The sequence below is a fragment of the Australozyma saopauloensis genome, chromosome 5 (genome assembly GCF_035610405.1).
Source record: "Australozyma saopauloensis chromosome 5, complete sequence".
Taxonomy (NCBI): domain Eukaryota; kingdom Fungi; phylum Ascomycota; class Pichiomycetes; order Serinales; family Metschnikowiaceae; genus Australozyma; species Australozyma saopauloensis.
The window spans coordinates 681,323-706,121 of NC_086135.1; the positions used below are offsets into that span (position 1 = coordinate 681,323).

At 43.5% G+C, this 24,799-nt stretch overlaps 11 protein-coding genes across 11 annotated transcripts; 7 read left to right on the forward strand and 4 right to left on the reverse strand.

The window, feature by feature from the left end:
• Nucleotides 1–42: 42 nt before the first annotated feature.
• PUMCH_004188 (uncharacterized protein) lies at nucleotides 43–1,953 on the forward strand (the record flags this gene model as incomplete). Its single annotated transcript, XM_063023135.1, has 1 exon — nucleotides 43–1,953. The coding sequence occupies one exon, from the start codon at nucleotides 43–45 to the stop codon at nucleotides 1,951–1,953; it is 1,911 nt and encodes a 636-aa protein (XP_062879205.1).
• Nucleotides 1,954–2,080: 127 nt separating this feature from the next.
• PUMCH_004189 (uncharacterized protein) lies at nucleotides 2,081–3,799 on the reverse strand (the record flags this gene model as incomplete). The annotated part of the gene is made up of 1 exon (XM_063023136.1): nucleotides 2,081–3,799. One exon carries the CDS (start codon nucleotides 3,797–3,799, stop codon nucleotides 2,081–2,083), a length of 1,719 nt encoding a protein of 572 aa, XP_062879206.1.
• A 536-nt stretch (nucleotides 3,800–4,335) lies between these two features.
• On the forward strand, nucleotides 4,336–5,511 carry PUMCH_004190 (uncharacterized protein; the record flags this gene model as incomplete). The annotated part of the gene is made up of 1 exon (XM_063023137.1): nucleotides 4,336–5,511. One exon carries the CDS (start codon nucleotides 4,336–4,338, stop codon nucleotides 5,509–5,511), a length of 1,176 nt encoding a protein of 391 aa, XP_062879207.1.
• A 1,409-nt stretch (nucleotides 5,512–6,920) lies between these two features.
• On the forward strand, nucleotides 6,921–8,375 carry PUMCH_004191 (uncharacterized protein; the record flags this gene model as incomplete). Its single annotated transcript, XM_063023138.1, has 1 exon — nucleotides 6,921–8,375. The coding sequence occupies one exon, from the start codon at nucleotides 6,921–6,923 to the stop codon at nucleotides 8,373–8,375; it is 1,455 nt and encodes a 484-aa protein (XP_062879208.1).
• Nucleotides 8,376–10,037: 1,662 nt separating this feature from the next.
• Nucleotides 10,038–10,535, forward strand: PUMCH_004192 (uncharacterized protein; the record flags this gene model as incomplete). Its single annotated transcript, XM_063023139.1, has 1 exon — nucleotides 10,038–10,535. The coding sequence occupies one exon, from the start codon at nucleotides 10,038–10,040 to the stop codon at nucleotides 10,533–10,535; it is 498 nt and encodes a 165-aa protein (XP_062879209.1).
• A 323-nt stretch (nucleotides 10,536–10,858) lies between these two features.
• PUMCH_004193 (uncharacterized protein) lies at nucleotides 10,859–11,854 on the forward strand (the record flags this gene model as incomplete). The annotated part of the gene is made up of 1 exon (XM_063023140.1): nucleotides 10,859–11,854. One exon carries the CDS (start codon nucleotides 10,859–10,861, stop codon nucleotides 11,852–11,854), a length of 996 nt encoding a protein of 331 aa, XP_062879210.1.
• A 63-nt stretch (nucleotides 11,855–11,917) lies between these two features.
• Nucleotides 11,918–13,618, reverse strand: PUMCH_004194 (uncharacterized protein; the record flags this gene model as incomplete). The annotated part of the gene is made up of 1 exon (XM_063023141.1): nucleotides 11,918–13,618. The coding sequence occupies one exon, from the start codon at nucleotides 13,616–13,618 to the stop codon at nucleotides 11,918–11,920; it is 1,701 nt and encodes a 566-aa protein (XP_062879211.1).
• Nucleotides 13,619–14,234: 616 nt separating this feature from the next.
• Nucleotides 14,235–14,690, forward strand: PUMCH_004195 (uncharacterized protein; the record flags this gene model as incomplete). The annotated part of the gene is made up of 1 exon (XM_063023142.1): nucleotides 14,235–14,690. One exon carries the CDS (start codon nucleotides 14,235–14,237, stop codon nucleotides 14,688–14,690), a length of 456 nt encoding a protein of 151 aa, XP_062879212.1.
• Nucleotides 14,691–14,934: 244 nt separating this feature from the next.
• PUMCH_004196 (uncharacterized protein) lies at nucleotides 14,935–16,542 on the reverse strand (the record flags this gene model as incomplete). The annotated part of the gene is made up of 1 exon (XM_063023143.1): nucleotides 14,935–16,542. One exon carries the CDS (start codon nucleotides 16,540–16,542, stop codon nucleotides 14,935–14,937), a length of 1,608 nt encoding a protein of 535 aa, XP_062879213.1.
• Nucleotides 16,543–17,642: 1,100 nt separating this feature from the next.
• Nucleotides 17,643–19,325, reverse strand: PUMCH_004197 (uncharacterized protein; the record flags this gene model as incomplete). The annotated part of the gene is made up of 1 exon (XM_063023144.1): nucleotides 17,643–19,325. One exon carries the CDS (start codon nucleotides 19,323–19,325, stop codon nucleotides 17,643–17,645), a length of 1,683 nt encoding a protein of 560 aa, XP_062879214.1.
• A 1,945-nt stretch (nucleotides 19,326–21,270) lies between these two features.
• Nucleotides 21,271–24,408, forward strand: PUMCH_004198 (uncharacterized protein; the record flags this gene model as incomplete). Its single annotated transcript, XM_063023145.1, has 1 exon — nucleotides 21,271–24,408. The coding sequence occupies one exon, from the start codon at nucleotides 21,271–21,273 to the stop codon at nucleotides 24,406–24,408; it is 3,138 nt and encodes a 1,045-aa protein (XP_062879215.1).
• Between the last annotated feature and the right edge of the window lie 391 nt (nucleotides 24,409–24,799).

The window sequence follows — 24,799 nt, forward strand, 5'->3', positions numbered from 1 at the left end:
TCACATCCTTCCCATAGTGAAATTTCAGCTAACTACTCTACAATGTTACATAAATCATGGGTTTGCGCCCGGGTGGTAACTTTAGCTAGTTCTTCGCAGAGAGCGTCATTGCGACTGTTTAGCTCTTTGGCCCGTCTTAATTTCAAGTCGTCTTTCGCCGCTAGAAATACGATATCTGTCACTGATGAATCTGCCGTCAGAGAAGATGCTACTAAAGAAAACCTCGCTGTTCCATCCACAGAAATTACCTTGCCACAATTCTTGAATGATGATCGTTTCCACGGCTGTCTCAAAAAATCTGTGAAAGATTTGCTGTTCACTGAGTTCACACCTGTTCAACAGAGAGCCATCTTGCCATTCATCTCTGAGGAGGGTGTGGTTTGTAAGGCAAAGACCGGTACCGGTAAAACCTTGAGTTTTGTCATTCCTTTACTTAATCGTTGTTTGGATGATATGGAAACCAAAGCCAAGCCAGGGATCAAGGGTCTTATCATCGCTCCTACTAGAGACTTGGCTCGCCAGATTTACGAGGACATATTGAAGCTCACAAACTCTCACTCAAAAATGAAAAGAAATATTAAGACTGAACTTTGGTGTGGTGGTACTCAATCCATGCGCCCAAGAGGTAGAAATTTCGGTCCACCCCAAATCGTAATTGGAACCCCTGGTAGAATCTTGGACAATCTCAACAGAAATAGTCGTCCGTTCGCCAGCTTGGAATATCGTGTCTTCGATGAGGCTGATCGTCTTTTGGATCAAGGTTTTGAGCAGGAATTGGTCTCTATCGATGAAGCCCTCCAGGCTGCAAGAGAGCCAACCATTGGACCCTTAAAGAACACACTTTTCAGTGCTACTGTGGATGATACTGTGATCAACTTTGCTAAGTCTCAGATTCAAGAGGACTTCAAGTACATTAATTGCGTTCAAGAGAACGAGACCGAAGCTCACAAGGCTATCGAGCAGGAGCTTGTTCACACAGAGTCGCTTCACGACTCTGTTTCTGCAGCAATTGACCATGTCGTTGAGAAGAAAGCATCTTCTAAGTACAAAGGCGTATTCTTTCTTCCTACAAAAGTCATTGTCGAAAACGTGTTCAACATTGTCAGAGACCTCAGCAGCAGCAAGGGTGTTTGGCGTTTGCATGGAGACATGAGTCAAGCAAAGAGAGATCGTACAACTGCCGATTTCAAGAAAGCTTCGCAGGGTATTTTGATTTGTACTGATGTCGCTGCAAGAGGTATGGATTTCAAGAATATCACTGAGGTCGTGCAGATTGGTGTCAGTAGAGACACTGCTGACTACGTCCACAAAATCGGAAGAACTGGCCGTGCTGGTGCTCTGGGTCAAGCCAAGTTGTATTTGTCATCTCCTGAAATGCCGTTCGCTAGACGTTTGAATAAAGACTTGGGAATTGAATTTTCTACAACCACCAAAATTGAACCAGAGGAAGTTAAGCTGATTTTCGAAAGAACTTCTGTTCATCCAGATGACGCTGAAGAGGTGGCAATGAGTATGCTTGGAGCACAAAAAGCCGTCGCAGATGCATTCCGTTTGGACAAATTTTTAATGATCAAGGATCTCGTTGACCTTTACAGAGCTATGCTCAATGATCCTTCTGCTAAACTCTATATGACTGCTAAAAAGTTTAACATGATTGGTTTACCAACAAGTCTTGTCCCAGACCATGTCGAGGTTGACGATGAACGTCAATTGAAGCAGAAGGGTCCTGGTCGCAGAGACATGAGAAGACAATTTGAAAGAAATACCAGAGGCGGTAACTTCCAGCATTATGGTAGAAATTCCTATTCGTCGTATAGCTCTCGCAGAAATGATCGGTTCTCGTCTTACAGAGATGGAAACGATGGCAGAAGCAATAGATCACAGGCTGATTCTCTCCAAGATTTAGATTCCCACTACAGACATGGCCACAGATCTAAGAGATCTTTCAGATGATAGGCAAGTCTACCCTTTTTTAATGTTTGGTCGTCTATTGACATGGATGCTAATAATGTTTGTATATAGTAATGTTTTTTGAATACAAAATCAATGACTTTGATATCTGACTCTGAATTGTCAATTCTTACCGACGCTTCCTTCCTTTTGTTTTATGTCTTTTGGATCCAACCGTGAACGGTGTTGGGTCAATGGCTGCCTTGTTGAGTTTTTCCTGCTTGTCACTAATCCTTGTGTCCCGAGTTAAAGTTACATACACCAAAAGCGATATGATGAAGATAGTGTCAATCAAAATGATTTTGCGTTGGAATGATAGTTCTCTTGCAAGCGCTATGAGCTTTTTGTCTGTGACTGAGCCCGTTTCGGAAGACGTTCTTTTGAAATACTCAAGTAAGTTTTGAACCTCGCGGCGTACCCTTTGCTCCATTAATAAGCTTTGGATCCCTAACGTAGTATTAACACGGTGTGCAAAATTTTCAAATCTTTTGTTCAGGCGTTTTTCCAGATTACTGAATGCCTCAGAGAGGAGCTTACTCTGCTCCTCAAAATAGAGCAATGAAAGAGTCGAATTAGATTCAAGAAGTGAGAGTCTCTTGATTATATTTTGAAAAATCGACTCCTGTGTGGTAATGATGCTTGATTCTGAGGCCATAGTAGCATTATTTGCGTCTTTGTAGTCACAATACTCTTTGGTAGAGTTCAATTCAGTCAAAAAGTCATTGAGAACCAAATGAGGAAGTCGTGCTTTGCACTCTTCAAGTTCCAAATCATCTGTATAGTTTAAAAGAGCCTGTTGTTCTGATTCTGAGATATCAGGTAGCTCGTTGGTCTGCTCTTTGTTCTTGACCTCCTCCATCATTGTCGTGCCATGAACTCTTACAATGGAGATCGGACAATAGAACTCGTTTCCAAAATGGCTCAAAATCTCAATTTTCAAATAGCGAGCCCAAATCAAGGGATTTTTTATATCAAAGCTCTGCACATCACGGATGTTCTGTGCTTCGAATTGGCCGAGTTCCCTCCACCCATCCAGGGCAGGAAATCTTTCAGAAACCAGAAATTTGACGTCTTTGAACATGGAACTGAATAGTTCATAATTTCCCATCACAACAGTGTTGATGAGGATGTCTTGACATAGTTCAATGACTATGAACTTATTTGCTGAGGAGCACTTATTAATGAGGTACGAATCTTTTACCTCAGTCAATATAGCAGATGCACCTTTCGCATCGCTATTGGTCTTGACTACTGTTGCAGCACAATTGACTGATGCATAATTAAATTTATCTTTGTAGGTTTTTCCATGGTCCTCCACTGGAACGGGGCTATTCGGAGAAGTCTGGGTTGAAATCTCCTTTAAATCTTTCTCTGAACAGGATGCTTTCTGTGTTTCGCTGCTGCTCAATGATGTCTGTTCGTTCTTGTGCTCTGCTTCCTTCAGCTTCTTCCACTCTTCAAATGACACAAATTTACATTCATCGCTGACACTTGATTTTGTTGCTTTCGAAAGAGTTGTGGCAGCTTTCTCGAGTTTCGAATCAGGCACTGTTACTCCGAGGCTCTTAGAAATAGAAGTGGTACTTTCAATTCTCAGCTCTCCTTTTTCACCTTTGAGGCCACGATTGAGTTGATCATTGCTCAAATTCTCATGAGCAGATGTGGCCTCTGTAGATTTTTTGAGTTCATTTGGCCGTAGACTCGTTGGTTCAATATGGCTTTCGATTTCCGACAGAAACACATCTGTATGTGATTGAGGCGTCAGACTTATTGGGAATTGCTGAGAGGATCCACTTCTTACTATCGGTAGTAGAAGCAAGAGATGCAATACGTGTGGAAGGATCAACATTCGTCGTGGGATTAGTATGGTATGATCTGTTAACCTATATCTATACGGAACGATGAGACATGTGTGATTTGGCCTGTCAAATTTGAAGCAGTGATATTTCAGAAAAATCAAATTTGTAAAAGCGTATATATTGACCTGACTCAAAATTTGCAAAGCTTGTCGTGTGAACTAGAATGGACTTTTGATTTGGAGAAGAAGGCTGATCGATCAAGTAGACTGAGCTTCGTCAAAATTAGACCCAACTGATACTGGAAAACTTCTAGAACTCAAATAAATTGATTTCTGTTATTTTAAAAAAAAAAAGTATACCCAAGTTGAGGATATTTCACATTCGGTTTCAACAAACCAAGCAATCAAATGACAATTTTTGGTGAATTAATAGATGGTAAAAAATCATTGCAGTGACTTTGACCACCAAACATTCAATTCTCCATCAAAATTCTTTGAGATTTATTTCCACCTCATCTCATCTCCCCATATTGACCTCCACATTAGCCAACTTCTTGATATATCACTTTCCTTACAAATAACATCAAATGCCGACAATTCAAACAAGTAGCCGGTCCGCAAACACCGCTTTGAAACAGCCAAAAGAACTTTTCTCATATTCGAGAACTGTTGGCGGAACTTGGAACTTTGATGAGGAAGTCTCCAAAGAAGAGGCCATCAGCTATTTCTACTTCCCCGATTCGGATGTCAACAAAAAGATCAATCTTTCTGATGGATTGCAAAACTTTCAGAAAATTCCAGACATGTTAAACGTGGCTGACTTTCCATCATATCTCCGAAGCATCCAAAACCATGAACAGGAAACTGGAAAGAAGATAAAGGCAGATATAATCACCTTCAGAGGAATAATGACAAAACTTCTCACACTTCCTTACAATCTGAATTCTCCTATCGACATGTATGCAATTGCATATGATGGCCAAATATTCTTGAAGAATAACGATGAGCTTGACCAATCACGAAGAGATAAGGAGCAAGAAGAACTTTCAAGTAACCCTCAAAAGAAGGAACATCTTGAACGTTGCGAATACGTTGGATACAAATTCGAGACTATAACCACGCTTCCTAAACCATGGGCACAATGTAGTCGTCCTATGATTGAGAAAAGGCCTAAGAAAGTGGTCAATAACTACGAACAATACATATCAGTGGTGAGATCAGGAATTGGAAAGGTGAAAACAGTTCTTGCAGGCGAGGTGGACTGTATTTGGGACTTTCTCCCTGAGGGTGGTGAAAACATTCTTCCTCATTATGCGGAACTCAAGACCAGTCGCGTGGTAGACACTCCCCATCATGCAATGCAGTTCGAAAAGAAATTGTTCAGAACTTGGGCCCAATGTTTCTTGATTGGTATCAAGAGGGTTGTGTATGGGTTTCGTGATGATCAATACATTTTGAAGGATGTTGAGGTCTACGACACAGAAGAGATTCCACTTCTTATTAAGGACAACGAGATTCCTCGCAGTAACAATCCAAGGATTTTATGTATAGAGGCTCTTAAATGGTACGGTGCACTTTTGGAGTGGTTGGTACAGAGCATCGATAGAAATAACGAGCAAGTGGCTTACAAGATTAGGTATGTTCCTGGTCAGAATCAGGTCCAATTGAGCGAGTGCTCCAAAGAAGAGAACGAGAAACTACGTAATGGGGCCATTTTGTCTGAGGAGTTCAAGCAATGGCGTGACAGCATAAGGCAAACGTGAGTTTTTTTTGTTTTTTTGGGTGTCTTGCAGTATAGAATGAATGCATTTCTAATTCATGGTGATCTAGAGTTGATAGTTTGTTGGTGAAAATGGCTGCACAGATCGCGAGCCCTGATTTAGGATCACCGAAAAGTCCGATACTCTCTTCTCACACAATAGAGAGTATGAATGAAAATGAAGAAAATGCAAAATCAATAGGAAATGCGAGACAATTTACATCTGATGATTCGATGATTCAAAATATGCTGGCTTCCGAGTGGTATTCCAACCGAATCCTAAAAAGGCTTCACATCAGTTGTCTGTAAACACAGAATGTCTCTTCCCCTGCGCCAGACCGAAAGAAGTAATACAAAAAATAAACCGTTACAGTGCAGACAACCTGCCACAGCCTGCGTATGCCATTAGGAGTTGACGATAAGTGCGCTGGGTCATGTGGAGTTCTGACCCCTCAACCCATGTGATGGGCCGAGGGAAAGATAGTACAGAAGCGGTAAACACTTGCTTGTGTGGAACCAGTTTGAAATTAATTAAATTAAAAAGGAACCTCAAATTTGTCAATCGTTCTAAAAATCAAAGTCGCCAAAAGTGTGCGTACTGGCCCGCATGGTCCAGAGACCTGCTTCTTACTAATTTTGGCCAAGCAAGGGTTCCAAACGGCTGCAAGCAACAGTACGTTTCAGAGAACAGTGATCGGCATGCAATTGGCACTGGAAAACGCCCTGCGATGCACCTGTCCAGAAATTGAACTGCAGTAATTGTGATTAATTTTTCTTTGGGTGTGGTCTGGGCATACGCAATTACCAATAAAATTTCTGGCCATTTCTAATCGAAGATGTGTCTATGGCAGTGTAGCTGAGACAGCTATACGATGCCTCACCTGGAAAATTTCGCTGAATCTGTCAGTGTTTCAGGTGGACAGGAACAGCAAGCTCTGCAGATGGCATTGCGAGACACAGTTACCATCGCAACCGAACCAATGGTAAGATTCTAATTACCTGTGGGTTTTAATCTCTATAAATTATGCTATTTTTTAATAAATCGCCATGCTTCTATGATCCCTTGTAATTGATTTTGCACTGCGGAACCCCCTTCCCAAACTGTGGCTTCTCGCGTCGGCCTAGATGGCCGGAGCTGACTATTACTGTCCGCTGCCGCGCCATTGGTTCCGCGGCTGATTAAGCGCACAACGTTCGGGCCCCGCAATCTACTTCCTAGATAGCACTATATAAGAGCCCCCAGGTCCCCTCCCCTCGATTAAATCTTCACAAACTTGCCACCGGCTTCAATTGCAAACAAGTTCATCGTTCCCATACTATTGTTGTTGTCAGCAGCTTCCATACTTTTATTGACCAGATAAGCAGCTCTAATCTCCTGTGTCTTATCTCTTCCACACACCTCAAAACCTAAATATGTCTCCCCCATTCACCAATTCCAACGGATGTCCGATCCCAGACCCACTCGCCAGTCAGCGTATTGGTAAGCACGGCCCATTGTTGTTGCAGGATTTCAACTTGATCGACTCTCTTGCTCACTTTGACAGAGAGAGAATCCCTGAGAGAGTTGTTCATGCTAAGGGTTCCGGTGCTTTCGGATACTTCGAGGTCACTGACGATATCACTGACATCTGTAGCTCCAAGTTCTTGGACACCATCGGTAAGAAGACCAAGACCTTCACCCGTTTCTCCACTGTCGGTGGTGAGTCTGGCTCTGCTGATGCTGCCAGAGACCCTCGTGGTTTCTCCACCAAGTTGTACACCGAGGAGGGTAACTTGGACCTTGTTTACAACAACACCCCTGTTTTCTTCCTTCGTGACCCTACCAAGTTCCCCCACTTCATCCACACCCAAAAGAGAAGTCCCGAGACTCACTTGAAGGACCCAAACATGTTCTGGGACTACTTGACCTCCAACGAGGAGTCTGCTCACCAAGTCACTATCTTGTTCTCTGACCGTGGTACCCCCGCCTCCTACAGAGAGATGAACGGTTACTCCGGTCACACCTACAAATGGTCTAACAAGAACGGAGACTGGCACTACGTTCAGGTTCACTTCATCTCCGACCAAGGTATCAAGACCTTGACCAACGAGGAGGCTGGTGAATTGTCTGGTTCCAACCCAGACCATGCCCAAGAGGACTTGTTCAAGCAAATTGCTAAGGGAAACCACCCATCTTGGACTGCTTACATCCAGACTATGACTGCCGAGCAAGCCAAGGCTGCTCCATTCTCCGTCTTTGACTTGACCAAGGTCTGGCCACACAAGGACTACCCATTGAGAAGATTCGGTAAGCTCGTTTTGAACGAGAACCCAAAGAACTACTTTGCTGATGTCGAGCAAGCTGCCTTCTCTCCAAGTCACACTGTCCCATACATGGAGCCATCTGCTGACCCAGTGTTGCAATCCAGATTGTTCTCTTACCCAGACACTCACAGACACAGATTGGGTGTTAACTACCAACAAATTCCAGTCAACTGCCCAGTTGCTGGTGTCTTCAACCCACACATGAGAGATGGTCTCATGAATGTCAACGGTAACTTGGGCAGCACTCCAAACTACTTCTCTGCTACCAACCAGTTCAAGACTGAGGAGTTTAAGCTCCAGGAGGAGCAAGAGGTTTGGGAGGGTGCTGCCTGCCCATTCCACTGGAAGGCTACTGATGCTGAGTTCACTCAAGCCCAGGCTTTGTACAAAACTTTGGCTAGATATCCTAACCAACAAAAGAACTTGGCCCACAACGTCGCTGTTCACGCCCTGGCTGCTGACCATGCCATCCAAGACAGAGTCATTGCTTACTTTGCCAAGGTCAGTCAGGAGTTGGCAGACAACATCAAGAAGGAGATGTACGAGTTGAGTCCAAGAAAGTAAATTATGCAATGTTCGGATTTGGTCTAATTATTTAGGAGAGAAAAAAATAAATTAATGTTTTGCACTTATGGTAGAATGTATGTTCATGTCTAGAAGCTAGTGGACTTCCTGATATGTCGGAGAGCATTATTTGGAAACTCTCATCGATTGAATTTAATTGATTCGTATCTTCAAAGCTTTTAATTTCTCGAGGCCAGCTCGACGTGATTAGCTTTTGTGAACTACAACACGCATGTTACATTACCATTGATATCTTATTAAATTTATATTACACCTCATCCGTATTCCAAACGAAATTTATATCCTCGTACTATAATCCACAACCAGTTTCACCTAAAGTTTGGTGGTGTTGCAAGATGGGCACTGGCAGCCAGATCCGCATTTGCAAACACTAGAACCGTTGGAACCGCAACACTGTTGAGGCTTAACCTTGGCAGCAGTTGGGTTGGCGACAACAGGAGCAGGGGCAGAGACAGTCTTCTTAGAGCAACAAGACATTGTTTATTTTGTGGAGATGGGATTGGAAGAGAAAAAACAGTGACAGAGAATTTCGAGCTTAAATAGCGCCAGTCATCAGATAGATGGACCAGGGATCCAATATCCTTTTTGGGAAGGTCGATACGGCGACACGCCTCAATGTGCAGTGCCAGAGACAGCGGAAGTTTGAGAGAGTTTAGATCACGTTCTATATGAACACGTGATCGGAAAACTGATCACATTCCGCTTCGTGGGAACTAGACGCATCAGCATGCGGAGATAATGGAACTAGTCACGTGACTTTCACCTTCAAACAAACTAGTCTCGTGATGTGGCCCCTTTCTTACCTCCGAAAGGAAATCAGGGCAGGTGACAGAGAGAACAGATAAAAATAAAGTCAGAGGTTCGTAGGCTGTGATGAGGCTGATCCTGACATATTCTAGTTCTCCTTTATGTGTAGTAAAAGTGACGATGTAGGCTATGCGGAGTGTACAGATACCCCGTCTTAAGCCCAAAAAGTAGTGAAATTTGAATTGCTTTCAGAGGCCAAGAGGGATAAGGATGTGTCAAAGAACAAATACACGCAAAGATTAAGTATTTGCCAAGACAAAAATTATTCCCGAAGGTTTCCCTGAAGGTTGCCTATCTCTTCCGACTAGCTGCTTTGCGGTTCCATCCGGCATCGTTTCGACTCGCGTTCAAATGCGTGGCTCAATGTTTCAGATTCCTGGCCCGCACAATTTCCGAATTTAGCCCACTGGCTGCAAATTCAGTCGGCCGCGCACGCTCTAGGCCCGACACCCTCTGGCCACTCACCAAGTGGTTCTCCTGAAATAAACCAATCAGCATTCCTGCTAACCAGAGTTGCCCCGATACCACATGGCAGCCGCATTTCTTGGAATGCAGACCATCAATCGGTCCTGCGGCTAGATGGATGTATGTTTGCCCCGTTCTCCTATTTGCAGTAAATATACTGCTGGGCGTACTGAGCGCAGTATGATGTAGGCTCTGGAAAGTTGCTTCCCCAGAAACTGGAGAAGTGGTGCGAGGGTGACGAAATGGTTTTTTTATCTGCTGCTATTTTAGGAAGAGCAAATATTCCGAGTATATAAACCCCGATATCTTTCACCTCCACTTGGCTTCTGTAGTTTTCATTAACACAGTACTAAACCACATACATTCACCATGAACATTATTTCTGACATTACTTCCGGCGCCGTTAACATCGGTACTGAAATCGCCTCCGGTGCTACCTCTGTCTTTGGTGACGCTACTTCTGGTGTTGTTGCGGGTGGTCAAAGATTCACCTCTGTCTTCGAGACCAACGGTTCCACTATCACCTCTGTGAGCGAAAGTGGCTCCTCTATGACTGACTCCATGATGAGCTCGATGACCGGTTCTATGGACTCGATGATGTCTTCTATGACTGGCGGCTCAATGATGTCTTCGATGATGTCTGGTGCTTCTGGTATGGGCGCTAGCGGCTCTTCTGCCATGTCCAGTATGATGTCCCACATGTCATCCGGTGCCAGTGGCTCGATGTCTTCCATGATGTCTTCCGCTTCTGGTCAAAGTGCCTCTTCTTCGTCTTCCAAAGCCGGTGCAGCTGGATTGCAAGGCAACTGGAAGGTCAATGCCGGTTTCGGTGCCATGATTGGCCTTTCTCTTTTGGCCTTGGTTTAATCTAGAAAAGTAGTATTGATATTCCAAATAAAATGTACAATATGCGACGATATATTATTGCAGATGTAGTCCTCCAACCTCAGGTCTGATCATTAAGTTCTGTTATAATTTGATTGAAGTATCCAACTGTAGCTAACCAAGGGTACTCCGTATCACCACTGCCTTCTCATGAGTATTTTTTAACTGAGCATTTAGCATTTTTGAATGGTAGAAGCCAAAATTCCGTTTGTCAATGTGTTCATTTTTTTACGTTTCCTCGATGATTCGCTTGGTCTTCTTCCCCACATATTTGTAAAGCAGTATCTTAGATCAAACTTGAACATATGGTCCAGCAAATAGATCTCTCAAAGCCTGCTAGGCTACAGGTTGACCCGGACCAGATTCAAGACGACGACAAGCCCCCTCAGACTGGACATACTTTTAACGTATGGTACTTGCAATGGGCTGGTGGTGATCCTACTGCTAGAGACCAAACGAAGCTGAAATTTCGTTTGGACGTAGAAAAGGATAGTGGATATACTCGTGCTAAAGACGGAAGGAGTCTGATTTGTCTCTTTTATTCACGTGGATGTTGTTACAGAGGCAAAGATTGCCTCTATTTGCATAGGCCTCCCAAACCAGAAGATGCTAGAATTGCTACACAGGATTGTTTCGGTAGAGACAAAACCGGTGACTATCGAGATGATATGAGTGGTGTAGGTTCGTTGTCCAGGGTGAATAAAACCCTTTACGTTGGAGGTATTATCGCAACTGACAAAATCCACGAGCAGGTCTCAAAGCAATTTCTGGAGTATGGTGCCATAGACAAGTTGAAGGTTCTACCGGCAAAAAAATGTGCGTTTGTGAGCTTTCGCCTGGAAGCTGAGGCTCAATTTACGAAGGAGGCGATGGATAGACAATCTTTGGGAGAAAATGATGTTCTCACTGTGAAGTGGGCCAACGAAGACATGAACCCAGAAGCACAGAGGCTGGTTCAACAAGAAATTGAGGCGCAGGCCATTGAAACCGTCAAAAGACTTCTAGGGTCTGACGATTCCCTTTCAAGGTCAACAAAGCGTCATAAACCAAGTAAAAACGCCTCTCAAGAACAGGAAACTGTTGATGAATCTCAAATCTTTGATGACATTCCCAGGGAAGAGGTGGCACATGATCATTCTGAAATTGAGCATATACCGATCGAAACGTCTGAAAGCAGGGACGGGCTCATTGGAAAAGCAAGATTAAAATTGCTCAAAGAAGCCGTGACTCGATACAAAGAGGCTCAGAAAACAAAAGCAACGCCCTTTAAAAGTCTAGCGACGGAGTACACAAGCGACTAGTTCAAATGGACTTCTACATTTGTCACAGGCCTTAGATGTGAATCTATAATACATAATAATTTATCAAAGCTTTTTGCCAGAATTCAGAGTACGACTGAGCCACTCGGGAATCTTGAGTCCACCATTCCACAAAAACTTCCGAAGCTCCGGAAATGTCTCTTTATCTCCTTCGTCAATAAAGGTGTAACTCTTTCCCTTGTGACCGGCTCTTCCTGTTCTACCAACTCGATGAATATACTCTTCAAACTTGTTGCTCATTTGGTAGTTTACAACCATTGAAACATGCGGAATATCAATTCCTCTGGCAGCAACATCAGTTGCGATGAGAATAGAAGCCAGTTTCTCACGGAAAGTTTGAATGGCCTTTTCTCTGGCTTCCTGACTCTTTGAACCATGGATGGTTGCGACCTCACCGAACCCTTTGCCACTCAATTCCTCTGCTAATTGCTCGACAACCCGCTTGAAGTTAGCGAAGATAATAACAGAAAATTGGTTACCACGGATTTCTGAATGCAAAACTCTGAGGAGCTCATTAAAGCGCTCTGCATCAAATAGCTGCTTGTCAGGGGGTGAATTGTCAAGATACTCAAATTTTTGATCGATGTTGTCGACCAGGCTATTAGCTCCACCCACAAAGACATAGCCAGGAGTTGTCAAATAATTTTTTGTGATTTTCTCTATCGCAGAAGATATTGTCGCTGTAAACATGAGAGTGGAGCGTTTTGACACACGGAGAATACGACTATCAATGCTTGAATTGAGCTTCTTTGTGTCCGGCATGAACAGTAGGATCTGGGACAAAGGCTTTTCGAAGCCCATATCTATCATCTTGTCTGCTTCATCCATTGTCAAGTGATAACATTTTTCTAAACTGATCAATCCCCGCTCCAAAGAATCTATGAGTCGACCTGGAGTAGCAACAACAATATGAACTCCATTCCTCAAGGAATGTATAGTTTCTTCGTATTGGTGGCCACCTATGATGGTGACAACATTGTATCCCAAGGACTTGCAAAACTTTTCTGCTTCTTTCGTAATCTGGAGAGCCAATTCACGAGTAGGAGCTAGAATCAAAGCGAGTGTCTTATTCAAATTGGCATCCTGGCAGTGCTCAAGAGTCATGTATTCCTCCTCGATGTTCATAAGGTATGTGAGGATGGGTAGAAGGTACGCAAGCGTTTTTCCCGAACCTGTTTCTGCGATACCAACAACGTCTCGATGCCTCAAAGCAATAGGAATTGCTGCCCTTTGAATCGGTGTGGGTTCATAGTATTTCAAGTCTTGTAGCAAATTGATAAGCCGCTTCGGAAGAGCCTGCTCCTCATTCCACGCCCGAAGTGGGTTCCCCAAATCCTCTCCTTTATAGTTGATATCGAATTCATGTTTCAAGAGCCGCCAGTCTCTAGCTTTCATGCGCTCCAACGGCTTGGTGCTCCAGTGTGACTCGCTACTTAAAAGATCATCATCGTCGTCGCGAAGCTTGGCCAATACAAGAGGTTGATAAGAGCCAGAAGTATCTTCGCTATCATCCCAGCTAAACAATCCTTTATTTTTTTCTTGACGTGGAGCCTTTACAGGCAGAAGTTTGCGGGGCTCTGATGTTTCATTCAGAGGCCCAATAATCTCTGGTTTCACAACCTTAAAAGGGGCCGGCTTCTGTTTTGTTGCCTTGAGTCTATCCCGTTTCGCTTTTGAGATGAATTTGGGCTTCTTTGCCTCCAATCCCTGAGCAACGAGCTCTTCTACTGATATGGGTCTGGACATTGATTGACGTATGTGCGGAGGGAGTTCAGCGCTTGTATCAATTGATCCAAAATCGACCAATGATACTGAAACTTTGTGAGGGATTTTCTCCTTCAAAGCTGCTTCCAGCAACTACAGTAGTAATTGTTATAATTTGGAGATCCGTTCTCCTCAACTACAGTTTGCCCACTGGCGATCCTATTTGCACAGCTCCGTGGATGTTATTTTAGATTCCCCGCTATCTCGAATTATTGGACTGAAAACGTTTCCTCGTCAATTAGTAATCTTTTATTTAAATGTTTGGCAAGAGCAAGTTGAGATTTACCTGTGATTAATCTGGCTGCAAAATGTACCTGTGCCGTTTAGAAGTGACCTCACTGGTATCCAAATGCTCGGTTTTGGAGTCGACCACCAAAATTTTGAACGACTGCGATCTATAAAAACATACTCAGTTTACATTAATTTTTTTTTTCCGTCTTCTTTTAATCGTACTCCCCTGAATTTTCAAGCTCCTTTCATGTTCCACTCATAAGGCCGATCCACGTGACCCAGCCCTGTCGTGTGTGTCCCCATAAACTGTCGAGAAATTTTCAAACCTTACTATACTCATACATACCCATTTATACCTCTATAAAACATGCCAATTGATCAGGAGAAATTAGCCAAGTTGCAAAAGGCTGGCCCAAGAAAGGTCGGTGGTGCCAGAGTTAAGGCCAAGAAGGTCAAGTCCGAGGCTGACGATGTCAAGTTGATGGAGACTTTGGCCAAGTTGAAGGCTACCAAGATCGAGAACGTCGAGGAGGCCAACTTCTTCAGAGATGACAGCAAGGTCTTGCACTTCCCACGTGTCGGTGTTCAGGCTGCTTCTGGCTCCAACACTTTTGCCTTCACTGGTTACCCTCAAGAGAAGGACATCACTGCCTTGATCCCAGGTATCTTGCCTCACTTGGGCAGCGAGAACTTGGAGGCCTTGAGAAGATTGGCCGAGCAAATTCAGGCTGGTAAGGCTCCAACTGAGTTGGACGCTGCTGCTGGTGCCGAGGACGACATTCCTGACTTGGTTGCTGGTGAGAAGTTCGACGAGGTCGAGTAGATTTTTTGGACGTTGTAAATATGTCATGTGAAGCTGCTTTCAGTGGTGTCACGAATAATGAAAAAAAAGAATCTCTATTGGGCAACATATTGTAGAGTTCAATGCGTCTGAACGGACTGAGAAGACATTTCGGTTGTACAAATGCTCCGCATGACTAAGCACTTGGGACTAGCCGAGCTGAAAATACACAATTAGATTATTGTTTCAATGTTCTTATTCTAAATTTATTAAATCTGGTCTATAACTAATTAGCAACGTAGTCGCCAGTGTTGTAAATGGAAATATCCACCTCAGCCTTGACATCAACCATGTCACTGGCATCTATGCAAGAGTCGACGCTCAAACCCTTGTTGGCGTCCTTGATTCTTTGGTTTTGTGCTCGTATCTTCTCCAATTCTTGAATATAGTTGTCTTCGATACCGGTCACGTACTCTCCAGTGAAAACACCAACCTCGAACTTTTCAGCAGGGCCGCCTCTGCAGCACTCTTCCAAATCGCCCAAGTCTTGGTAGAAGACCTCATCGGCACCAATTGTCTCTGCAATTTCTTTCTCGGTACGGTTAAAGCCAACGAGAGCCTTGGTGTCAGCCAAGTCAATACCATAGATGTGGTTATATCTGATAGGAGGAGCACAAGAGGCAAAGAAGACCTTCTTGGCACCAGCCTCTCTAGCCATGATAACAATCTCTTTGGAAGTGGTACCTCTGACAATGGAGTCGTCCACTAACAAAACATTGCGGCCCTTGAACTCGGACTCCATGGCGTTCAACTTACGTCTAACACTGGAGCGTCTCTCCGCCTGGTTTGGCATAATGAATGTACGGCCAATGTATCTGTTCTTCACGAAGCCCTCACGGTAAGGGACATTCAAGGAAACAGCACATTGCAAAGCGGAAGTTCTAGCAGTGTCTGGAACAGGGATGACAACATCGATCTCGCCCAAAACATCATTGTTTGGGAAGTATTTACGGATCTTGGTGGCCAACTTGTTACCCATCTCAATTCTGGAACGGTACACAGAAACGCCGTCCATCACGGAATCAGGACGAGCGAAGTAGACGTACTCAAAAATATCAGGAGTAAAGATCTTTGGCTCGACCACCTGCTTGAATTCAGGTTCTTGGCCGGCGGTGTACTCCTTGCGGATAATGACAGCCTCACCAGGAGCAATATCTCTGAACTTGTTGTAGCCTTGAGCCTTCAATACAACAGACTCAGAGGCGATCAGGTAATCGATGGTACCATCCGCGTTCTCTCTCTCTCCGAACAAGAGTGGTCTAATACCGTTTGGATCACGGAAACCGATGAGGCCGTAACCTGCGATCATGGCAACCACAGCGTAGGCACCACGGATCTGAGTCATGGTCTCGCGCAAAGCGCTGAAAACATCGGTGTTGTTGACTCTGGATTTGTTGAACTTGTCCAACTCAGCAGCGAAAATGTTAAGCAAGAGCTCTGAGTCAGAGTCGGTGTTGATGTGTCTGTGCACAGTCTCGTCCAAGTACTTGCGCAAATCGGCGGAGTTGACCAAGTTACCGTTGTGACTCATGGAAATACCATAAGGAGAGTTGACATAGAAAGGCTGGGCCTCGCTGCCAGCACTGGACCCAGCCGTAGGGTATCTCAAGTGGGTGATACCCATGTTACCAACAAGGTTGTTCATACGGGCCTGGGTGAAAACATCACGGGCCATACCGTTACCCTTGCATTGGTAAAGGCGGCCACGTTGACCACATGTGACAATTCCAGCGGCATCTTGTCCACGATGTTGTAAGAACATGGCACCCTCGAAGAGTTCGGGAGCCACATTGCAGCTCTGATTGGCGAGAACGCAACCGAGAATTCCACACATGATTAATTTGAAGGGGACTGAAAGAAGTGAAAGGAATCCTAGACTCCTTTGGCGTTGAAAGGTTGGGCGGTTTAAAGGGCACAGGGGACCAAAGGAGAAGAGAAGCGGAGTGCGATGAGGAAGGCTATTGAAAATTTCGGGGATGCCAGGCCTCACAAGAGTGCATATTCGTCATCGCCTAGATATGGGAGTCATCGAAGGAAGCGACGGGGAGGGAGGGGAAGACTTTTTTCTGCGGTTTTTATTGGTATTGAATCTGAAGAGATTCGCTTTTTTGTTTTTTTGGTTGCCCATTTTTATTCTACTCGGTGATGCTCCGGGTGGCATCGTGGTGCATCTACAATCGGAGTCAAACGTCACACCAAGTATGATTAGATTAGTGATTTAGAAGGTGATAAGATTAGAGTTTGAAAAAAAAAATCAGCGGCAAAGATGTGCTGGCAAGAGCGTTTGAGGTCAAGAAGAGAGTTTTCGATTTATATGAGATGATTTTGCGTTTTTGTAATTGAAGCTGAATTCTTCTGTGTTTTCAAAGTTCGTAGTTTTAACTCAAAATTCTGATAAGACAGAAAAGTGTCAACGAGTCCAACAAAGAAAATTGCCAAATTTTTATCATCAATGCCTCTGAATTAGGACAAAAAATTAATCTCGTAGGGCATGCTGTCATCTATAACTACAAAGAGAATTAGTGTGGTGTAAATATATATTCACTAAACGCCAAAAAAAATGGCACAAGGCTAAAAAAGAGGCAATGGTTTGGAAAAGGACAATTAGAAGAATCAAAACGTGATAATGCAGCTGATGCGGACGCTAGAGAGCGAATGGGCAAATCATAAAATCGTGATAATGTACAAGAGTGACGGGATGTTGTTTTGCCAACCGAGGGCATAGCTTATCTATCGGTGCGTTTTTGAACTGACGCGGAATATAATGACATGTGACATGTAAAGTCGTATATGCTGTATTCGTCGGGCGCTGATGCTTGCATTAAGAGCGTGGTGGTATTGATTCCTTTGGAGAGGTATTTTTTTGTATTTTAGATTTTTTTTTCTTTTTTTCTTTTTTTCTTGGTTGGTTATCCCGCGGATTACACCATCAACCTACTTTGATTGTTGTGGTTGTTGTGGTTGTTGCGGTTGTTGCGGTTGTTGTGGCGGTTGTTGCGGTTGCACAGGGCCACCATACATAGGGTAACCATTGAACTGAGGAGGCATTTGATATTGCCCAGGATATCCATATGGATGAGGGAATTGAGGGTACTGACCGTCTTGTGGAGGCATTGGTGGGAGTTGTCCTCCTGGAACTTGAGGGTGTGCAGCTTGTTGTGGATGTTGGCCTGGATGGGCTGGGTGGCCAGCTTGAGGTGCCTGGTGGCCTTGTGGTCTTTGATTCAAAGCCTGAGGTTGAGGTACTGCTGAAGGTTGAGGGGCTTGGGCGGCCTTTGGAGCCTGTCCTTGGCCAAATGCCCCATTTGATGGAGGGATACCAACGTTGCCGTTTGGATTTCTTCTCTCCTTACCTCTTGGAAGCTCCTCAAGCTTGAAAGGTCTTGGAATAGTTTCCTCATTCTCGTTCACATACAAGGACTTGTCAATGACAGCAGGAATGGGCTTGATCTCAGTTCCAAGCTCCTGCTCAATTTGGTACAAACTGTATCTGTCATTCCAGCTCATCAAGTTGATAGCTAAACCCAAATGACCGAATCTACCAGAACGACCAATTCTATGCAAATACGTTTCAGCAGACTTGGGGAAGTCGAAGTTGATCACGACATTGACAGCCTGAACATCAATTCCTCTAGTTAACAAATCAGAGCACACCAAGTTTCTGACCTTTCCTTGTCTGAACTCGTGGAACACCTTGTTTCTTGCCAGCTGAGGCATCTTAGCATGTGAGTAATAACAGGAGTATCCAAGCTCGGTAATTTTCTTGGCTAACAACTCAACACGGTTTGTGGAGTTGCAAAATATAATCGATTGGTTGATTTGCAATTTGGAGAATAAAGTGTTGAGACAGTGCAATTTTTGTTTCTCTTCAACGAAGGCGTAAAATTGAGAGATACCTCTAAGAGTCAATTCATCCATCAAGTTGATCTCATAAGGTTTCGTGAGGTGCTTGTCCATGAAAGACTTCACAGCATAAGGGAAGGTGGCGGAGAACAACAAGGTCTGTCTGTTCTTAGGGAAAAATGATAATATCTGCTCAATGACGTTCTTGAATTCTCTGGACAACATTTTGTCAGCTTCGTCCATGACAAACAAGGGACACTCGGAAAAGTCGGCTACGGATCTAGAGGCCAAGTCCAAGACTCTACCAGGAGTACCGACCAAGATGTGTACAGGTTCGTTCAAACGCATAACATCGTCGGTTAAGTTAGTTCCTCCGGTAGTCACCATACAGTTGATGCCCAAGTGTTTACCCAAGGTGCGCACGACCTGGGATGTCTGCAAAGCCAACTCTCTGGTTGGAACCAAAATCAAAGCCTGCGTTTTAGGAACTTTAGGCTTTACCAATTGCAACGAAGGAATAACAAAGGAAGCGGTCTTACCCGTTCCATTCTTAGCTCTGGCCAAAATGTCTCGGCCTGCGAGGGCCATGGGAATAGATTCTTCTTGGATAGGAGAGGGTTTCTCGAAACCAGCCTCGAAAATACCCATCAACAATTCTCTTTTCAAGTTGAGGTCTTCGAAGGACTTACCTTTTGTGTTGAGCACATCCTCGGTCTGTACACGGGTATCCTTTGCAGGGAGATTCAATGACTGTTTCCAGTTGGAATCGGACATTGTGTTATAGTTTTGTAGGGGAAAGAATTGTAGGGGGGCGACGGTGTTGGGGACAATAGAAGGGCCACGGGGGTTACTGACGCCTGATTGAATGGGGTGAGTTTCGGAGTTAGCAACGGGGAATTGGGTTGCGGGTTTCTATTTGTATGGAGCTGGTGTTTTAAATTTTTCGGATAAGTGGTGGGCAACTCTGTGAAGGCACGACAGTTACCCGGTGCGAGCCACGTGAAACAAGAACAAAGTGGATTAGTTCTCGACGGTCAAAAAAGGCAGTCTGGTTTGAAATTTATTTCTTCGTAATATTATATTTTATTTCTGTGAGATTTTCTCTTTGCTGTTTGGGAGATGGTTGTGGTGACCAAAGCTTGATGTATGGTTTCGTAAGAAGATAGATGAGAGGTACAATCAAGAAGTGATATATATATATATATATATATATAATTGGATTTTTGCTATGTTCTCAAGATGGATATTTCCAAGATGATTGAAATGCTACACCGATTGATTTCCTCCCTTTAGAGATATTGTAGGTCACCATGAGCAAAGACTGGCAGTCTCAAGATGGCAATGGAATATACTTCATTGGAGAGACATACGCTCAATAGTTTCAGTATTTAATCGGCGGTATTATGTGCTTACTTTCCCTTCCAGATGAATGCCTTGAGGCTGTACTCCCTTGACAGTACCCTCCTCTTTCAAACCAGATCAAGGACATTAAATGAGCTATGACTGAAGAGATTAAACCTAGAAACGCAACTAACTTCACCAGACTTGACCCCCTCACTTCTTTTCCATCACCTCTGAATCCTCCCTTACTATGAACAGGTTGATCTCTGCATCGACACCTGCCTGATTGAGTTTATCGCTCATTTGGCGCATGATATCAGCTTCTGTGACTTGTATCACTAGCTTTTTTTGTTGGATTTCTTCCATTGTCAAGTTGAAAGGATAGAGGCACTTCTCTTGCGGACAACTTAGTAGGGCCAAGGAAGTCAGAAGTAAATTCTTTTTAAGAGGTGTTCCGCAAAGAGGGCAATGCATTTTCATAAGTTGTGGTGTATGTTGTTTGTAACTGTTCTATCAGATATGAATACTCATCGCTAAGTGAACTGGTAAGACATCGCAAGTAAATAGAGGGACTTGGAAAACAGAAGTCTCACCAATTTTATGAAGTTAAAAAGAATTGAAAAATCAGCAATTCAAGACGGTAAAAAAAAAGGTAAGAATTGAGAAAGAAAGAGGAAATAGGAATTTGTTCAGTCAAGTTTAGCTTTGATTTGGCTGGGGGTAGTTGTGCAATTGCGAGCCACAAAGAGTCGTCATCTTTTAAGAATCATCCCTGTAGAAGAGGCTTCCGATAAAATATTTGTTATTTAAGAATGGAAATGACACAGTTTGTACTCATTGCCGCTTGCCAATGATGGTCTCTCATGATTTCGCTGGGATTCGGTGGTTCAATCAAACGAGAAATCGAACGCCTCAATGAAAATGGGTTCGATATCATCAGTCAATCAATTTTAGATCTAATCAATAGAAGACTGTCTTTACAACGAAGAAAATCATCATGGCAGTAGTTCTGTCAGTACACTCTACATTGAATGAACTCAAAGGAGGAGTTGACTCAAAAACATGAACAGCTAAGCTAGAAAGATTTTCGTGTTATTTTTTCTCCCGATAAAATGTTTCCACTCAGAACAGTTTGTTTTACAAACAATCTCTCAATCTATTCGACGCTATTGAAGGGTAAGAGAGCTAAGACATGCCAAGTTGAAGCTGAGAATTTGAATATAATTCAAAACTCAATTGCTCTTCAAACTCAAAAATGAGCTCTAAAATTATCCCATGATCAAAAGTTCTTCGTATCTGTGTCCCCCACATAACCTTTAATTAGACCTCATCTACCCATTGCCTCAGCAACGCCTTCTTCCATCCCCAAGTAGCCAAAATGAAATTGGCTCCAGAAACAATCAATAAACTACAAAGAGACACCGCCAATGTCCGTAACATCTGCATTTTGGCCCATGTTGACCATGGAAAGACGTCTCTAAGTGACTCTTTGCTTGCCACTAATGGTATCATCTCACAGCGAATGGCAGGAAAGATCCGGTTCTTGGACTCGCGTGAGGATGAACAATTGCGAGGCATTACTATGGAAGCTTCCGCAATTTCCTTGTATTTCAATATTATGAGACGGAAACAGGGTACAGAAGAAGTTGAGCTTAAAGAGCATCTCATCAATTTGATTGATTCACCCGGCCACATCGACTTTTCCTCCGAAGTGTCTACAGCATCGAGACTTTGTGATGGTGCAGTAGTTCTAGTCGATTCTGTCGAAGGTGTCTGCTCTCAAACAGTCAATGTTCTACGTCAATGTTGGGTGGACAACCTAAAGCCACTCCTTGTAATCAATAAGCTAGATCGTCTTGTAACAGAATGGCAATTATCGCCTTTGGAGGCATATCAACACATTTCGCGAATCATTGAGCAGGTCAATTCCGTGATTGGGTCGTTCTTCGCTGGTGACAGAATGGAAGACGATCTCAAATGGAGGGAGGCTGGTTCTCAGGGCGAGTATGTCGAGCGCTCGGATTCAGACTTGTACTTTGCACCAGAGAAAAATAACGTCATATTCGCATCTGCCATAGACGGTTGGGCCTTTTCGATCAATACTTTTTCAAAGATCTACTCGGCAAAGCTCGGCTTTTCACAGGCAGTTCTTGCAAAAACATTATGGGGCGACTACTACTTGGATATGAAAAACAAAAAAATTATCCCCGGTTCAAAATTAAAATCATCTCAGTCCAACCTCAAGCCATTGTTTGTCACTCTCATATTGGATCAAATATGGAGCATCTACGATTCAATTGTAATCGCTAGGGATGACAGCAAAATAGAGAAAATCATAGCTAAGCTAGGCGCAAAAATTCCTCCTCGTGATATGCGCTCCAAGGACAACAAAAATCTTCTAAACGTTTTGATGTCACAGTGGATTCCACTTAGTCACGCTTTGCTTGGAGCAGTAATCGAATACTTACCAAATCCACAGAAAGCGCAGCAAGAAAGAATCGAGGGAATCTTGAAAGAGTGTTTGTATAGTGCAGTTGCCGTGGGAGAAGAGTCTGTGGATGAGGACTCGCTCATAGAACCAGAATTCAAAAGTGCCATGATTAACTGTGACGCATCAGATCCTGAAGATCACACATTCGCTTACGTCTCTAAAATGATTTCCGTTCCCGAACGTGAATTACCAAAAGAGGTTGTCGCAGAGCTCTCTTCGGCAGATGTGCAAGAAAAACAAAGGTTGGCCAGAGAGAGAGCCAGAAAAGCTGACGCAGAAATCGCAGCTGCAATGGCAGCTACAAAGTTGAGCGGGGATGGCGATGATATTTATCTTGAAACCAGGCCAGACCAGTTCGAATGGGAGTTCGAAGAGGATGAAGACGACGAAGACGAGGAAGAAGCCGAAAATGAAGTTTTAGTCGCATTTACTAGAGTTTACTCTGGAGAGCTCTCGAAGGGACAGCGTGTGTGCATTGTGGGTCCTAAATACGATCCGTCTTTGCCAAAGAAGCACCCAACAAACATCGAGCAATTGATTGAAGACATTGAAATAGAAGATCTTCTTCTTATAATGGGAAGAGAGTTTGTTCGGGTTGACTCTGTTCCTGCCGGAAATTTGGTTGGTGTTGTCGGGCTTGGTGACATTATTCTTAAAAATGCTACCATCATGTCGGAGGTCCCCGAAGAGAAGCCTTATATCAACATGGCTTCTACGTCAACTCTCATTCACAATAAACCAATCATGAAAGTTACTATTGAGCCACAAAATCCACTCAAACTCTTCAAACTCGAAAAGGGATTGGATTTGCTATCCAAGGCTGATCCTGTCTTAGAGTGGTATGTTGATGATGATTCAGGAGAGTTGATCGTTTGTGTGGCTGGTGAGTTGCATTTAGAGAGATGTCTCAAAGATCTCGAGAAGAGATTTGCGCCCGGTTGCGAGGTCACAATCAAAGAGCCCGTCATTCCATTCCGTGAAGGTTTGGCAAACGAATCGACTTCAACTCAGGCTCAGGTTGTTGTCAATACAGACGATACTGAAGTCTCGAAAGACGAGGTCGAAGTTCAGCTCGAAGTGTACCCTATGCCCACAGAAGTGACCGCATTTTTGATCAAAAGTGAGGTAGAGATCAGCGAGTTAATAGCTCAACGACTCAAACACCCAGACGAACGTCCAAGCAAACAATTACTAGAGTTTCAAAATGAATTGAAAAAGCTTTTTAAAGAACACTCTTCAGAGCAAAAATTTGTCGAAGCTTTTGGCAGTACAGATTCCCTTGTTGACAGCATTGTTAGTTTCGGCCCAAGAAGAATTGGTCCAAATGTTCTTGTCGAAAGTCCACTGAATAACCAGCAGTTCCGCAGAGTTTTCTCAACTGAGGACACCACGAGATTTGTATTCGAGTCTAATGTGCTCAATGGGTATCAACTAGCCATGAATGAGGGACCCTTAGCTGCAGAGCCGGTTCAAGGCACTATTGTTGTCTTGAGAAAGACATATAGACAAGAGACCGAGGAGTTACTTCTCAATTTGAGTAGTCGTGTTTTGAAGATGACTAAGCAACTCATTCATGCAGCCTTCTTGAAGAATTCTCCTCGCTTGTTCCTTGCAATGTACACATGTGAAATCCAAGCATCGCCAGATGTCATTGGTAAGGTGTATGCTGTTGTTCAGAAGAGAGGAGGCCTGATCATTTCAGAAGAGTTGAAGGAAGGAACTCCATTCTTCACAATTACTGCTAGGATTCCAGTTGTCGAAGCATTTGGGTTCACAGAGGAAATGAGAAAACGTACATCTGGAGCCGCCAGTCCGCAATTGATTTTTGATGGCTTCGACATGTTAGATATTGATCCTTTCTGGGTTCCACACACCGAAGAGGAGCTTGAAGAGCTAGGAATCTATGAGGAAAGAGAGAATGTTGGGCGTAAGTACATGAACGCCATTCGCCGGAGAAAGGGATTGTTTGTCGATGAGAAGGTGGTCAAGAACGCAGAGAAGCAGAGAACTTTGAAGAAGGATTAGGTGTGCATTTTATTTTGACGCTGATATTTTGACGTTAAACCAAAGAGAGAGTGTACAAAAAAGTTGAATCGAGATTTTTCTTGCTAATATCATATTGTATACTACCGTCATTTTGCTCAATTCATTCTATGTTGGAATCGATTGACCGGGTTACAATAATGTAACCATGAACCAAAGAAATAATAAAAAAAAAAAGAAAAACAGCCATAATAAGTAAAGAATCGAGTTTTGGATACTTCAATGTGTTTGCGCATTTCAACTAAAATCCATATTTCCCATATTTCCATACACCTGAAATATGTTTCACCCCGCCATTAGTGTCAAGTACATATTCCATTACTAAATTATAAAATCGTGAGCACTTGCCTCGTACCCTGTTCACTTTAAGACC